The sequence below is a fragment of the Malaya genurostris genome, chromosome 1, assembly GCF_030247185.1.
Source record: "Malaya genurostris strain Urasoe2022 chromosome 1, Malgen_1.1, whole genome shotgun sequence".
Lineage (NCBI taxonomy): Eukaryota > Metazoa > Arthropoda > Insecta > Diptera > Culicidae > Malaya > Malaya genurostris.
Genome location: NC_080570.1, coordinates 25,309,622 through 25,325,110, shown reverse-complemented (window position 1 = coordinate 25,325,110; position 15,489 = coordinate 25,309,622). Strand labels below are relative to the sequence as shown.

Genomic DNA, 15,489 nt, shown 5'->3' with positions numbered 1-15,489 from the left:
ATTACTGATCCAACATTTTTTGATGAGCCTAATGGGACATTGTAATCTTGAGTTTATCTTTCATATATAGAAGAATCATTGTTTTTCATAACATTACGAGCAAACTTGGCAACCCTGAGTTACAAACTAAAATGTAAAGAAAGCGCAATCAAATCAACTGTTTTTCAAAGAAGGTCGAATCTAACATTGACAGCAAATGGAGAACAACCGTCGATGAATGTTTCGACTTTGGTTTCAAATCCTATTTAGAAATTTTCGTATATTCTCAGATCAATTTTTGATTAGACGATGAACTGTTTGTTCGTCTTTAAAAGGCATGCAAATTTTACCACTTTCCTTCTATATCTTCTGAATAAATCAACATAAAAGGAGTTTCGTCCTTATTCGATTTGGTAACTTTTATGCTTCCTGTGTGAATTATGAAGTTAGGCCCTTGCGTATTTTTCGTAAAATTGGTTGGTTTTCGCGACTAAGATAAATCTGCGAGTAATTTTATCGTCTAATTTGCTATTTACAGTAGTAAATGGTTCGGAAACCATCTAAAATAAAGAAAATAAATAGTTTCGCCCTCCCTTACTAGCGATTGAAGTATCGCCCTGATTGTTGGCATGGAACACGGAGGGCGAAACTTACGTAAAGAAATGGAATGACAGTTTCGCCCTTTATAGTTCTTCGTATTACTAAGATTGAGATTTTTGTAGAATCCGAATTTTTAGGCAAAATTGTAGGATTTTGACGCATTTATTGGTAGGTGAGAGAAACTCGATTTGTTTACTTTTGTAAGATTCGCCCATCTTTGAAAAACAGCTGAAATGAATTAAGTGCAAATTTTCATCTAATATAATTGAAAATTTTCGTTGCTTAGCTGGTGATTTTAGAAGTTTTCAATCGTTGAACAAACAAGTGAAAAGTCAACATTACTAATTATGAACGAAATTATGTGAAATAATAATCAAATGACCATCAATGAGACGAATAAATTAGTAAATATTCAAAACCATGACTAACTGTAAAACTTGAGACGAAAATGTTTTCTAAATTGGAAAGTGAATTTATTTTTCAATGGATGAAACGATCTCTAAAGAAAGTTTTAATGGAAAAATGACAACAACTGAAATAAAAATTTTAAAACATTTCACAGTTTGGTTCAGGTACAGGTCATGAGATAAAGGGATGAGATGGAAATAGGAGCTGAGATGAAATGGGAAGTTGTTACCCTACCTAAAAATTGACTACCTTGCAACTAATTTTGAATCTTTTCTTCCATTGACTCATTATTGCTGTCAAAACACAAAGAGTTCACAATGAGTTTCCTTGAAGCGATAGCTTCGTTCAATAAGTTAAAATTAAATGATTCACATTCAACCTTGAGTGGAGTTACTGAAATTAAACAGATAAGTAAACATAACTTACAAAAGTAAGTATCCATGAATACTACTTCGATCCACCAAACTTAAAAATAGGATACGGATAGGTTCTGGTTCCGTGTAGGCAGTTGCTACTTGGTGTAGACTTTTCCAAAATGCACATACATTTTTCACTCATATAGATAACTCGATATGGATAACATTTACTGGTCAGACTGAACTGAAGTGAAATAGTTTAATGCCGCATGTCTTATCTTATATTACTTGACAGATTCTAAGACCCTTTTTAATTGACATGAAATCAATAATGTTAGTAAAACACACTTAAACTACTTATAGATTGTATAACCTTTCGAGCCGAATAAAGCCACTTACCACATACTCTTACCCGCTTGCTCGTTTCAGATGACGGTATCGAACGCAACGCATGTCACCCTGCGCAACGTGGGCTTCAATCTGTCCGGAAACTTCACCTGCGAGGTAACGGCGGATGCCCCCTCGTTCTACACCGGCGTAGCAACCAACTTCCTAACCGTTGTCGGTGAGTAAATTACGTTTACTTGTTTCTATCTTTCGAAACTAAGCAAAACCTCCGGAACTCAGCCAAAGCTGTAGTAAAACTTTACAACTGTACTTTATCTTACTCATCTTGGGCCGGCCGGCCGAGATCCAAGGAACCAGTAGGAATATATATATTCTGTCCCAGGGTGTTTATGCCGTACGTCGGGAGGGGAAGGGAAAGAGCTACGACGAATGTGGCCATTAATTAATTTAGAAGTGTTGTTCTACCGTCTTTCCGACCTCCTTAGAAGAGACAGGCAGGATTCCTTTCCTTGTTGTCTGGTCGGAAGATGCTTCCTCGAGAAGATTTCACAATATCGCTTATTTACCATGTATTTACGGCAGATTTATCTACCACAGAAAAATTGTACTTGCGAACTTAGCATGGTCTCGATTTTTTTTCAGTTTTCGCTCGATATTGATTGAAGGTTACGTTAATCTCGGCTTTATTCAGCATGAAGAACCAAATTAAAAACAACAAAATATCATAAATACACACTTAAAACTTAATTTTGATCTCGGCAAAAAAAAAGCTGAAAACGAACGCAAAGCGATATTTTACTGAAATTTCGGCTAAAATAGCTTTTCCCAAAATTCCCGGTTTATTATTTCCGATTTCTCGTCAATTCAAAATGTTATTCTGGTATTCGGTTTTGTAAATTGCCGTGTTTACCAACAATTGGTCGTTTTGCCGAAATCAGCAAATTAATGATATCAACTTACCGAAATCTCGGTAAACAACTTTTAGACAACCGCAATTCGGTGTATCATCGAAGTAGCCATTTTTCTTCAGTGCAAAACTAAGTAATGTAACTAAGTGCATATGTTCATTTGTGGAATTTGTTGCAAATAAAACTTGACTTCGAATATAGCGATATGTTTCGTGATATTAAGAACAAATTTGTTCAATGTTCGACGATTATTCGTAGCAAGAAATCCCCCGGGGCATTCTCACGGGATAAAAATCCTCGCAACGCTAATCTACTGCATGAAATTGATCGGACTCCGGTATGATATATTTCTTTAAATATTCAATGTTTTATTAAGCCATTACTTTCGTTTTATCCGGAATCTGATTTTCTGCGCAAAATCAAATTGTGTTCTCTACTGTAAATAACATGTGCATGCATCCATTCTACGGCGTATATGTTTGGCAACATTTTCTTCATGGGACATTCTGTGAAAAATATTTTGAAAATCTACCATTTTTATGTATTATTCATAAAAATCAGTAGAAATCTGTTAATTTTTATAAAATCTGTGTTCTGTGACACCGAATCTGTGTGGCAAAATATGCAAAAAAAATCTGTATTTTTACCGAAAAAAATTTGTAAATATGGTAACACTGCTTGCCACTCTACTATCAAAACTCTATCGCAAATTTTACTACCCCTCAGCAACGTTGCCAGGTATACCGATTTATCGGTATTTATACAGATATTTGACTTCTAAACCGCAATACAGATATGTACTCCCAAAATACCGATAAAAAAAGGGAAAAAGGTTTTACATGTGACCTTTTTTTTTTGCTCACCAAAATTAACTTTGGTGACAGTACTTATGTTGACGAGATTCTGATACCGATATGGTACAGATAGATTTTTGCGCCGAATACAGATTTTTGGAAAAATGACCTGGCAACGCTGCCTCTCAGTAGCTGGTAATGTCAAAACGAAATCGCACGAAAAAATGTTGAAACTGGCAACACAAGTTGATAAATTATTGATTTTGAAAACAGTTTCCAGTAACCTTGGTTACTACATATAGAAACATGATGAATGTAAACAAAAACAAGGTATTAAATTCATTAGGTTTTACACGATGACGACACAGGTTCAAAATGTCAGAATTTTCCTTAAAAAGGGCCTAGTGCCAACTATGAGACAACACACGATATTTTTAGAAACAGTTTGGAATCGTTTCGACGTTTAAAATTTTTTGGATCGTTTTCGTTACATTTCGTTTAAATTTAAAATTCTACTGTAAAGTTAATTTGGTGAGCTTTAAATAAAAACAAAAAAGGTTACTATTTAGGCATTAGCCCTTCCTAATGCAAAATGCAGAACCAGAGATGCCACTTATACAGATTTATCTGCATCGTATAGATTTTTGCGTTCGCATACTGATTTAAGGCCATCGTCCAAGTACCATGCGTACCATGGGTGGTTTTAGGAAATTTTCGATGGAAATTTTGAAAAATTTGACAAAACCAAAAACATACAGACCTTTAAAATACTTTTTATCTATCTACAGGGTGAAAATGGCGGGAAAATTCGGATGATTTTCCGAGTCTTATTAAAAATAGCACTGAAAAAATGAACTTTTTTTGTAATCTTTCACAATTATTTGAAAAAAAAATCCTCGGTTAATTTTTCAAAAGGGCGTATAAGCAAGTGACAGTTTCTCTTTATTCACTCTCTCTTTCGATTATTGTGATGTGATTAAAAAGATTTTCTTTGATATCACTATTCTGTTTGAAAGTCGGAAGTTTCGGGTATCATTTCATGCAAAGAGTTGAGTGATAAACATGGAAACCGCTTGGTATTTAATAGAAGAGAAAGTAAACAAAGAGAAAGTGTCACTTGCTTATACGCCCTTTTGAAAAATTAACCGAGAATTCGATGGAATGAAATTTTTGTTTCAAAAAAAAAACCTTATTCTGGCAACAAGGATCACATTCGGACACATTTTTGGAAAACCTTTTCACGCTTTTCATGGAAAATCAACGAATTTCATATAACCGATTTCGTGGAAATTTTTGAAATTCGTGGATTTTCTATGAAAAGCGTGAAAAGGTTTTCTAAAAATGTGTCCGAATGTAATCTTTGTATCCATCATAAGGTTTATTTGAAAAAAAAAAAATTTATGTCATCGCAGATCACAAAAACACTCATTTTTCAGACCTATTTTTGATAAGACTCGGAAAATCCTCCGAATTTTCCCGCCATTTTCACCATGTAGATAGAAAAAGTATTTCAATGGTCTGTATGTTTTTGGTTTTGGCAAATTTTTCAAAATTTCCATCGAAAATTTCCCAAAACCACCCGCGCGCATGGTACTTGGACGATGGCCTTACATCAGATTACAGATTTTCTAAGTTTAATAGTGAAAACAGATAGAGCAGATACATATTTTCTATGAAAATATCTGGCATCTCTGTGCACATCCGATGAAACACACACACTTAACAGTGTTATGGTGACATATAGCGGAAAGAAACCAGTGCTACTAGATTGGCCACAATGGTTATTTCATTAGAGCAGAACTTCATGCTGCTGAACAGCATGAAGTTCTATATGGAAGATCCATAATAGAGCAGAAACTGGAACAAACGTATCCCCAGCAAGCCGTTCTAGTTTTCTTTATTCAACCAGTTCTTCTGTCAAATTTAAAACTGGTCTACGATGCCGTTCTATTTTTTATATATTTGAAACACGAGTAAAACACTGCTGGGGCTGCCAGTTTTTCTTGTTATAAAATCCAGATTTAAATTTTGTAACTGACATAAATTATGTATCTAGAAGTATAAAACTCCTGAACATGCCCTTAGTATTTAACACGCTCTTTCTGGTAATATTCAAAGCCGAAACAATTTTATTGAAATATAAATATCAACAAAATAATTAAACTAAAACAATTTTTTTTGTAACATTATGAGAAAACTTGGCAACTTTGTGAAACCAAATGAGATGAAAACAAAGCGCAATCAAGTGAACTAAGTGAAAAACTTTCATCTCATATTCTTGAAGACTTTTATTACTTGTAGGGTAATTTTTGAAGCTTTTAATCGTTAATTAAACAAGTGGCAAGTGAACATTACTAATTATGAAGTCATCCAGTATTAAATAGTAGTGTAATTGTGCGAAGAAGTGATCATGACGAACCGATTAGTAGATATTCAGAAACATGACGAACTGTAAATCTTGAGATGAAAAATGTGTCCTAAATTGAAAAGTGAGTTTGTTTTAAATGAAAGAAGCGTTCACCGAAGAATTTAAAACCATTTCTTACAATCAGAAAGTGTGACAATAGCTTGAATAATCATTTCAAAACATTCTACAGTTTGGTTCAGGTACTTTGTAAGACATTATTCATGTTCAAAGTAGTGAGGTGAAGGGATGAGATGGAATCAGGAGCTCAGATGAAATAGGGAGCCGTTACCCTATGCTTGTACACAAAAGAATTCCTTTATTCATATAGGATCACAAAACATAAAAATAAAATTTAAGCACTCACCTGCACTCTGCTTTATCATAGTTTGTTTATGACCCTCATTATTTAGTTGCTCTCCGGATTTCACTGAATAAGAGAAAAAGACACAAAATTTCAAATCAATGGAACGATTCCACGAGTATTTTAAACTGTTTGTTTTGTTTATTCTGGGGTTCCCAAACTCATAATTGGACAGATTAGTAGCGTAAAATGGCGACGGTGTCCGCTGCAACTGGTGAGTGAATCAACGGGAACCGCCATACGAATCAGACAGGCTTACAAATAGTCTTCCGGTATCATCAAGAACGAAATTATTTGTGTGCTTTTGTGTGCGTGTAGAAACTCGTGCAATTATTACAGAAACGTCGCTCGTATCCGTTTCGGCCAAGCCATCCGTTTTCCGACGTGTACCAGTCGAAAGTTTTCATCCGGCAAAATAATAATGACAATGGCAGCGCGCATAGGAAAAGCGACTTGGAGCATCCGGTGCTGCAAATGATAAATGATGCAATGCTTGATAAATTAAGGACGTTCTCTCGTTTGACTGCCACTCACTGCCGCCACCTCGCATCCGTTCCGAAAGCATCCTTCGGTTGAGGCACGTTGAAAACAGAAGACGATTTAATATACATTCTTCACATTAAACGCTGGATTAATGATGCTGACAGTTTAGAACGCACCAGACCATTAGCACTGCTGAGTAGCTCTTCAACGGGTAATGGGGCTTCATTTGAATTGTTATTTCAACTGTCGGCTCGGTTGCGGTCGGTGCCGAAACAACAAACTTGAAGCAGTTTTCCAGTGTTCTCGATCCAATACAACTCGAGTGACAAGAGGGCTGCCGTAGATGAAGATGGAGGTGACGAAGGTGTAAGACTGTTCTTCAGTTTTATTTAGCCGGGGAAAAATGACTAAATCCAAAACACTAATCATTCACCACCGTCTGTTGGCGGGTGCTTTCAAATCCATCAGAGAAAAATCAGGCAACCAACCGTAAAATGAAAACACTCAGCTGCTGTAAACTCTAATAATTCACTCATTTTTTGTCTCACCTCATCAACAGATTAAGGGCAATATTTGTAGCCTCCAACAACGAAACAGCTTCGTGTTAGGATTTTGAGTGGCGTTGAACATAAATATTCGCTCATGGATTTATTGGTTTGTCAGCTGGCAAAGATGAGATTTCGTTCTGCGTAGGCTCCTACAGGCAACTGGCCTCCAATACTGGATCAGGTGCTAGGACGCAAATATATCCGATGCGATGGGTCCCAGACCAGATCTCTTGTACCGAAATATTAAAATCTCCGCAACGTCAATGTAATGGAATGGAACGAAGAGGAGGGCTGCGGGACGACCCTACCAGAGCTTATTCATTCAAAGCCTACGATCAGAACAAACTGCAGGATTCTGTTTTCCAAGAAAAATTATGCTCGTTATGCTGTTATGAAGAATATATTCTACAGAGACACTCTTGGCAATTTTGTATTCAGAAAAGAAATCTTCTCTCATCATAGGAGGACATTGTTTCAATGCATTAGTAGGGGAGAGTGTTCGGTTACCGGCACCCTGTTCTTTTAAGCTTATAACTTCTGACTAAGTGCACATTATGCGGACATCTATACATCAATGGAAAGCTAAAGTCCCTAGCTAACAACTGAATTAGAAACTAAGTTGATTCAGTCGATTGAAAAAACGTTATTATAAATTTAGGGCATGTTCAGAAGTGTTCTAGTTCTAGATGCATAATTTATGTCAGTTTTAAAATTTAAATCTAGAAATTATAACAAAATAAACTGGCAGCCCCAGCACCGTTTTATCTGTGTTTCAAATATAGGAAAATTAGAACGGCAGTGTATACCAGTTTTAAATTTAACAGTAGAACTGGTCGAATAAATAAAACTAAAACGGATTGCTGGGAATGCGTTTGTTTCAGTTTCATTTACATTATAGACCACCCATATGAATCATGCAGCTGCTGAATTTGCTCTTAGTAAAGTGATAAATTTTGGCAATTTCAAAAAAGGTGTTCGGCTACCGGCACCCTAAGAAATTTCGCTAAAAATGGAAAAAATACAAGTAAAAACTGCAGTAATTCAAAGAAAAACCTATTTCAATCCACCTAGTTGTGTAATGAAGCCTTTCTCATATTTCTCATTACATCATAAATATTATCGTGAAATTCGCAAAAACAACTGTTTATTGAATATAAATAGGAAAAATTGTTCGGAACTAATCTCACAAACTCTATAAATCCTGTTTAACCTGTAGTTCCGGAACCGGAAGTAGTATCCACAACAAATTAAGGAATTCCGTATGAAACTGTAAGACTTTTCTCTTGAACCTATGAGTTTGTGAAAATCGATTTGGCCATCTCCAAGAAAAGTGAGTGAGATCCTTTTTGCAGTTTTTAATCACTATTTCCAATTCTTCCGAAACCGGATTCAGATAAACGGAATAGCCGAAAACTTTGACGCTCATCGCCCTGTAACTGCGGAACCGGAAGTCGGATCCGGATGAAATTTCTCAGTAACTTTAAAGACAGTATGAGCTTTAATTCAAATCAAGATTTGTGAAAATCGGTTCAAACATCGCAAAGAAATCGAAGTGAATTTAGTTTTAGGAGTTTTTCTTCTCCACTTTCGGTGCTCTCGGAACAGGAAAAGAGGGAACCAATAGTGCCGAATTAAGTTTTCATGCCCACAAACCAACAAGCTCTGCAAACTAGAAGAATTTATCAGACAGTTTTATGGGATTTGTACCTGTTTTTAACCATCGTTCGTGGAAAAATACTAATAAAATTGGTAATTTTCCACTTATCACGCTTTAGTTCCGGAACCGGAAGTCGGATCCAGATAAAATGTTCTACAAAATTTTAGGATATTATAAGACCTTTCATTTGTATCTTAGTTTGCGGAAATCGGTTGAGTTGTTCCAGAGATAATTGAGTGTAAACTTATTCTCAAATTTTCACATATTACCATATAACTCCGGAACCGGAAGTCACATTCAAATAAAATTAAATAGCAAGCTATGGGACCATAAACCCTTCTATTTGAATCTTGGTTTGTGAAAATTGGTTCAGCCATCTCTGAAAATAGTGAGTGCATATTTTTTTCATTTTTTTGTACATATCATCTTATATCTCCGCAACCGGAAGTCAGATCGGAATGAAATTCAATAGCAGGCTATGGGACCATAAGACCTTTCATTTGAATCTTTGTTTGTGAAAATCGGTTTAGCCATCTCAGAGAAAAGTGAGTGCATGTTTTTGTTACATACACACACATACACACACACACACACACACACACACAGACAGACATTTGCTCAGTTCGTCGAGCTGAGTCGAATGGTATATGACATTCGGCCCTCCGGGCCTCGGTTAAAAAGTCGATTTTCACAGTGATTGTAAAAAGTCTTTAGACGAAAAGAAATTTTATAATTTACAGACAAATAAGAAATTTTATAATTTACAGACAAATTCGCTGACTTGGCATCTCTGCATATAACTGACAATTTATCGCGATTTGTCGCAAAAAATGGGGTACCGGTAACTGAACACCTTCGGGTGCCGGTAACCGAAATCGGTAGACATTTTGAAAATTACTAAAAAAAAACTTTGGTTGCGAAAATTTTGACAGCATCCGGTATTCAATCACGAAATAGATCGATTTCACCTCATAAATATTCAATCCACTCACCTTTTCGATGAGTGCTTTTCAATTTATGATACTATAAAAAAAGTCATAAAAAACTTTTGTGTTGATTTTCACGCATTAAAAATTTGGTTTTCGGCGCATGAAAAAGTACAAGCGTCTGTTCGCTTTGGTATTCGGCACAAAACGAACGTGCTGCTATTACACATACATATGTACATGACATTTGTCGGAATGACGCTATCTGCTTTCTGTCAAAAGTTACGGTGAGGTACCGGCAACCGAACAGCTTCCCCTATTATTAGAAAGCCACTGACAAGATGGGGATTTTCCGATTTCAAAAGATACATTAAGTGATAAAGATGTTTGAGAACAAATCTTTTCAACAAAATAAAATCAGGAAACGCCAGCATTAAAGACGATTCGGTCGACGTCAAGATAAAAATTTTCCGTGAACATGACATATTGTCCCTTCATATGAATTGCTAATAATTAATGTTCGTAACCGGTCCATGCCTGGTAGTTGCCTGATGTCACGTGTGAATCTCTTTTACATATTGTTTTGTTTTCATCAGGAAATTTATTGGCCACCCATTGTTCACTACGGTCGCCATTCATTTTTCATCGGGCGTAGAAACCTCAATATGATTAATATTCGCACGGCTGGTATGTCGTTTCAGTCTTGCTTCATTCCACCAGATGGCACTCCACACGCAATCGACAATCTAAAAAACACGTAATATACAGAATTTGCGATTGGAATAAACTCGTTAATTGGCACGGAACCATCAATGTTTTTAAACATGATCAGGAAAATATCTTGTTGTAGTTACCTCATTACTGATCATGCTTTCGCCGAGCAAACATGCCGGAAGTGGTTTTCGCGACTCACAAAGGGAAATTTTGACTTAACAGGACAGTTGAAAAAAGTGTATTTGGTGAGATAAACTGGACGTTATTAAATATGAGCTGCTTCAGTCGGAAGAAACCATCACTCAGGGCCGTATACTGACGACAATAAAAAAAAAGTTTTTCAAAGTGGCTTAAACGATAATTGATTCTCAAACGAATGTTAAGCCTGACTTTTTCGATTTCGATTTTCGATATCAGTTTTGATCAATTTTTCAACAATGTTTGATGGACAGTTGCTTACATTTTATGAATGTTGATTTTATCGCGCTAATAAAAAAGTTAGCAACACTGCATTAATGCATTTGTATTAGATCGCGCTACACAAAATAAACAAAGCTACATATTTTCTGCTAAAAAATCAGTTTCCGGAAAAATAAATAGTTTTACGTCATATCTTCCATATCCATTGCTTTTTGCGTGTTAAATTAAAAGTTCATATTTTGTGGAATTACTAATAGAAGGTACATAAATCTTTATTTCGCAATAATTTCTGCAAGAGAAAATCCATAAAAGAATATGTTCGTTGCTAATCAAATGTGTTAGTAGAAGTAAGCTGAAACTGAAATAATTTTTCTCGAGCAGTTTTGAAAAAAAACCGAAAAGTTTAGATTAAGATTTTCGGTTACCTTGAATTCAGATTTCAACCAGAATGAACTCATTTGTAAATTTTTAACCATGTAGAAGATATATTGATAAAAATCAGGAAAAGAAGCGCAGGAATTTGCTTTTGAGCATACATTATTGACATTAAGGGCTGAGGACAGTACCGTAAAGTGGTAGGTTTTTTGCTATTTTCCCGTTTCAAATTAAATTTTCTTGGAAACGGTGCAGAATATAGAAAAAAAACCCACCTGACAATGTCTTCGAAATTTAATGGAGAATATGTTATTCTGTGAAATTTTCAGAATGATTCATTGAGTTTAGCGGACGTGTTGTATTTTTTCTGACTGAAGAACTGCAGAAAAATGGAACGCTTGGAAATGCATACTTCTACTTGTTCATCGAATATCTCGGCTTTGAAGGCTTGTATCATAAATCTACCGTGACAAAGTCTAGATAATTTAGTTTAGATGCGATTAGTACATAAAAACATATATGTTATCGTCATAAAAATAAAGTCTTGTATTTTTCAGTGAAACACAGTCAGTTTCAATGCATCCACCATTTTTTTCGCTTTGGTTTCCTGATAGCATTCTGAAAAAGGAGAGAGAAATAAAATTGACTCGACAAGGCTGCCAAACACACAGACATTCAATCTTTGTGAAAGTTGAATATTTTTTCATTGTTCATTGGAATCCATGTAATGTCCAACCCATACGATAGATTAATGTGATAGCACTTCTCATCAAAATAATAAAATGTATGCTGGCAACCCGGTACTGTTTGCTCATACACGAGAGAGTACAAGAGAAATACGATGCGCAAAGGGAATTGAGAGAGCCACGTGGTCGATTTAAAGTTCAACACGTGGCCCTCTGTGCTCAGACCTTAATTTCTATCTGCTTAAGGCTTGTTCGCGACAATCTCTGGGCACCTCTGAATATTTGCAATACTTCTTCAACGCGTGAAATATTTCACTGAGTGATCGACGACACGACCAGGCACTCCGATGAAAAATCGGTAGAAAAAGGTGGGTTGGTAATGTCAGAGACATAACTGGATGTCGTCAATATGAATAAAATTAGCACGTTTCCTTTACACTTCCGAATATCAGTTAGTTGATCAAATGTGTGAATTGTAAAAGCATTTCCGAAAATGTTACATAAAACCTTCTGACGCACAATTAAACAGTACGAAGTAGTTTCTATAGTTCATTATAATAAAATAATGGTGGTTCTGAAAAGAACCGTGTTGGAGAGTGACCTCGTGGTGAATAAAGGTAATGTTTAAAAACTGACGGTGGTTTGTTTACATCTCCATTAACCCGTATTCAAATTAGAATGAATATTTGAACAAACTGTCTTCATCTGTCAAATGATGTTCATTCAGCTAATTTTGTTACATATTCGTGTAAAACCTGTAAATAGAAGGCAAATATTTCTATTTTTATGGCACATTCAAAAGAACTTATCGCAATGGCACAGTCACATGATGGTTTTTTTTCGAATGCATGGTCGTACGCATGATCCGAAGTCAAACAAATATGAAGTCAAAGCGATTTGCTCGGAGGATCTAAGAGTGTGTCCAAGTAACCGTGAAAATTTGCGACACGTTCTTAGCATAGCCTGCTTGGCAGGCTGGAAAGCCCCCATCAAGTTCTTGTTATGACATTGGGAGCTGTTTAGAAGTATCAACACCAGCTGGTTTACAATTTACGCGTGTTGACTCAAGCCATGGTTGACGAACATCAAAACGAGTGTGTGAGTGATGGTGACTGTGATAAACGTCTTTCTTCAATTTGCACGGGCTCCGTTCCGGTAGGCTGCTAAGTGATCCATATGAATAATGTCTTGCAGCTGGATGGAACTGTTTCGCTGTTGTTTTGATATTTGGGCCGTGAACCATTTCGCGGTTAATTTTAACTTTTCGTTGAAATCTGACACTTGAGCGGTTATTTTGTGTCGAGTAGTTAAATTTAACTAAAACTGCAGCCCATGCCAAAATTTGACGGACGGAAAATTATTTGGGTTTATTTTTCACTGGAAATAATTTCAACTAAAGAATTAATACTAGAATTTTCATCGCAAGATTTTTTTCAGTGTCGGAAAATAACCATCGATCCGTCAAAAATAACCATGATCTCGAGCAGGGTTATTTTTGACAACATGAAATTAACCGCTCGAGTGTCAGATTTTAACCAAAAGTTAAAATTAACCGCGAAATGGTTTACAGCCTTGGTAACAACAGCCATTAGATCCGTTTGCTTCTTTTGAAATTGTAATCTCTAACATTATAGTACAGTTCCCCTAGAGAAGACACTACTGATAACATCGAAACGTTCGGTGTTAAAAAAATAAAACAAAAAAAGTCGCCTTCGTCCACTAGTGTCTGATATAATAATCACTTATTATGCCAGGCATTACTTTATCCGTGTGTAAACATGGTTTTAGAAAATCGAAAGAATATAAACATTTCAAATTTAATATTGATGTTACTCTTAATTCATTTAATACAATTATTGATATTCGCGCGCATCATATTTATTATCTTCATTTGTCAATATAAAAAATCTGTTCTAATCCACCTAGTAGTGTAGCAATACCTTTCTCATAATCGTTAATACGAGAAATTGAAGTAAGTTAATTCTCAAGTTTTGATAATTTTATTCCAGTATAGAAATAGCCAAAAGAAAGTCGTGTCCAATATATTGGCTCAGTTTCAACCATTTTTGACGTATTTAGTCATTTTAAATTAGTGAAATTTTTCACACCATTTACTGTATAATACCGAAACCGGATGTCGGATCCGTCTAAAATGCCTAGTAACCCTCCTTTAGTTCAAAGCGAGTCTTTTATTTAAATCGGTTTAATCCGAAGTTATTTAAGAGTATTCGATCACCATTTATATTACTTACGGAACCGGAAACGATTTGTTTGGTCATCAACTGACAAGATCTCGGCATCGGAACAGTTTCGTAGAGTTTGTATGGTCTTTGCTCATCCTAATGGCGGTTTAAATTTTCCAACGGTCTACACATTATATTTCCAGTACCGAAAGTCTGATACGGACAAAATTTCATAGCAAGCTGTGTAACCAAAAGACTACATTTTAAACAAAATTTGTGAAAATCGGTTCATCGGTGGTGTGCACTTTTTTTTTATTCTCTAGCACATTTTACCTTATCAATCCGGAACCGGAGGTCCGATCTGGATGAATTTCAATAGCAATTTCCAAGGAAACCGAGTGCAATTGTTTCCATTATTTAAACACATTTCATTTTGTTACTCCGGAACCGAAGATATGATTTGGACATAATTCAATAGCAGACTATGGAACGATGAGACCTTTTGTATGAATCTATACCTTTATTCTGAATAACGATGTATCGATGTTTCGATGGTTTTTCATTTGTATTCCAAAAATCGCTAGTAAAATTTAAGGTAGCTAGGATTCGATCGAAAAATAAATAAGTCATTATTCAGAATGAGGGTGCTAAGCTTGAAATACTTAGATCAACGAGTTTTACGAAAGTCAATCGCACTTGTCTAAACACATTTTAGTAGGGCAGTAAGGAAAACAACTTCGGGTCCGAGGGTTTGAAGCTCGAAGATTTAGAAAAAAAAACTGTGGGCATCGTACCCAAGCAGCATGTTAAGTTGCTGTCCTGTATTTTTCTACTGATTGTGCAATTTATCAAGTTAGTCTTTATTACTATTCTGGTAACTGTTGTGTTATGGAAAGCGCAATTTTTCTGTGTTGTGCAACATATCTTTGAGTTCTTCCGTTATTAAGAATAATTATTTACAACGATTGTGCAACTGATACAAAAACTCATGCGTCGATCACATTACAAAAGCAGTAATAAATTCAGCGAAAAAACAATTGTGACACTTATGAGAGTAATGTAAATAAGAAATGGAATGACGTTTAAAAAAACATGCAAACTTAATGTCTAATGAATAAGTTTCACATTTGATTTTCAATACAACTGCTCTTAACACAAACATGGATCTTGTAAAATAATCTGCACATGAAAAATGACAATGCTACATATTGTAGAATTTATCTTTTATGTTTTTGTAATGAAAAATCGACAACGAACTGCATTTTTATGGTGAAACATGCATTCGTACGCCCGAAATTTTCAAGCGCCTTTGAATTAACGTTTTTTAATGATTGTG

General features: G+C 35.5%; 1 protein-coding gene across 2 annotated transcripts in view; it reads left to right on the top strand.

Moving 5' to 3' along the window:
* LOC131435331 (uncharacterized) overlaps nucleotides 1–15,489 on the top strand; it is a 416,567-nt gene that overhangs the window by 147,356 nt on the left and 253,722 nt on the right. For both annotated transcript variants that reach the window (XR_009230479.1, XM_058603098.1), the window contains exon 4: nucleotides 1,773–1,908. Coding sequence is in view for 1 of the 2 variants with exons in the window: in XM_058603098.1 (XP_058459081.1) it covers nucleotides 1,773–1,908 (136 nt within the window). In the remaining variant the exon portion in view is untranslated. The remainder of the gene's footprint in view (nucleotides 1–1,772; nucleotides 1,909–15,489) is intronic.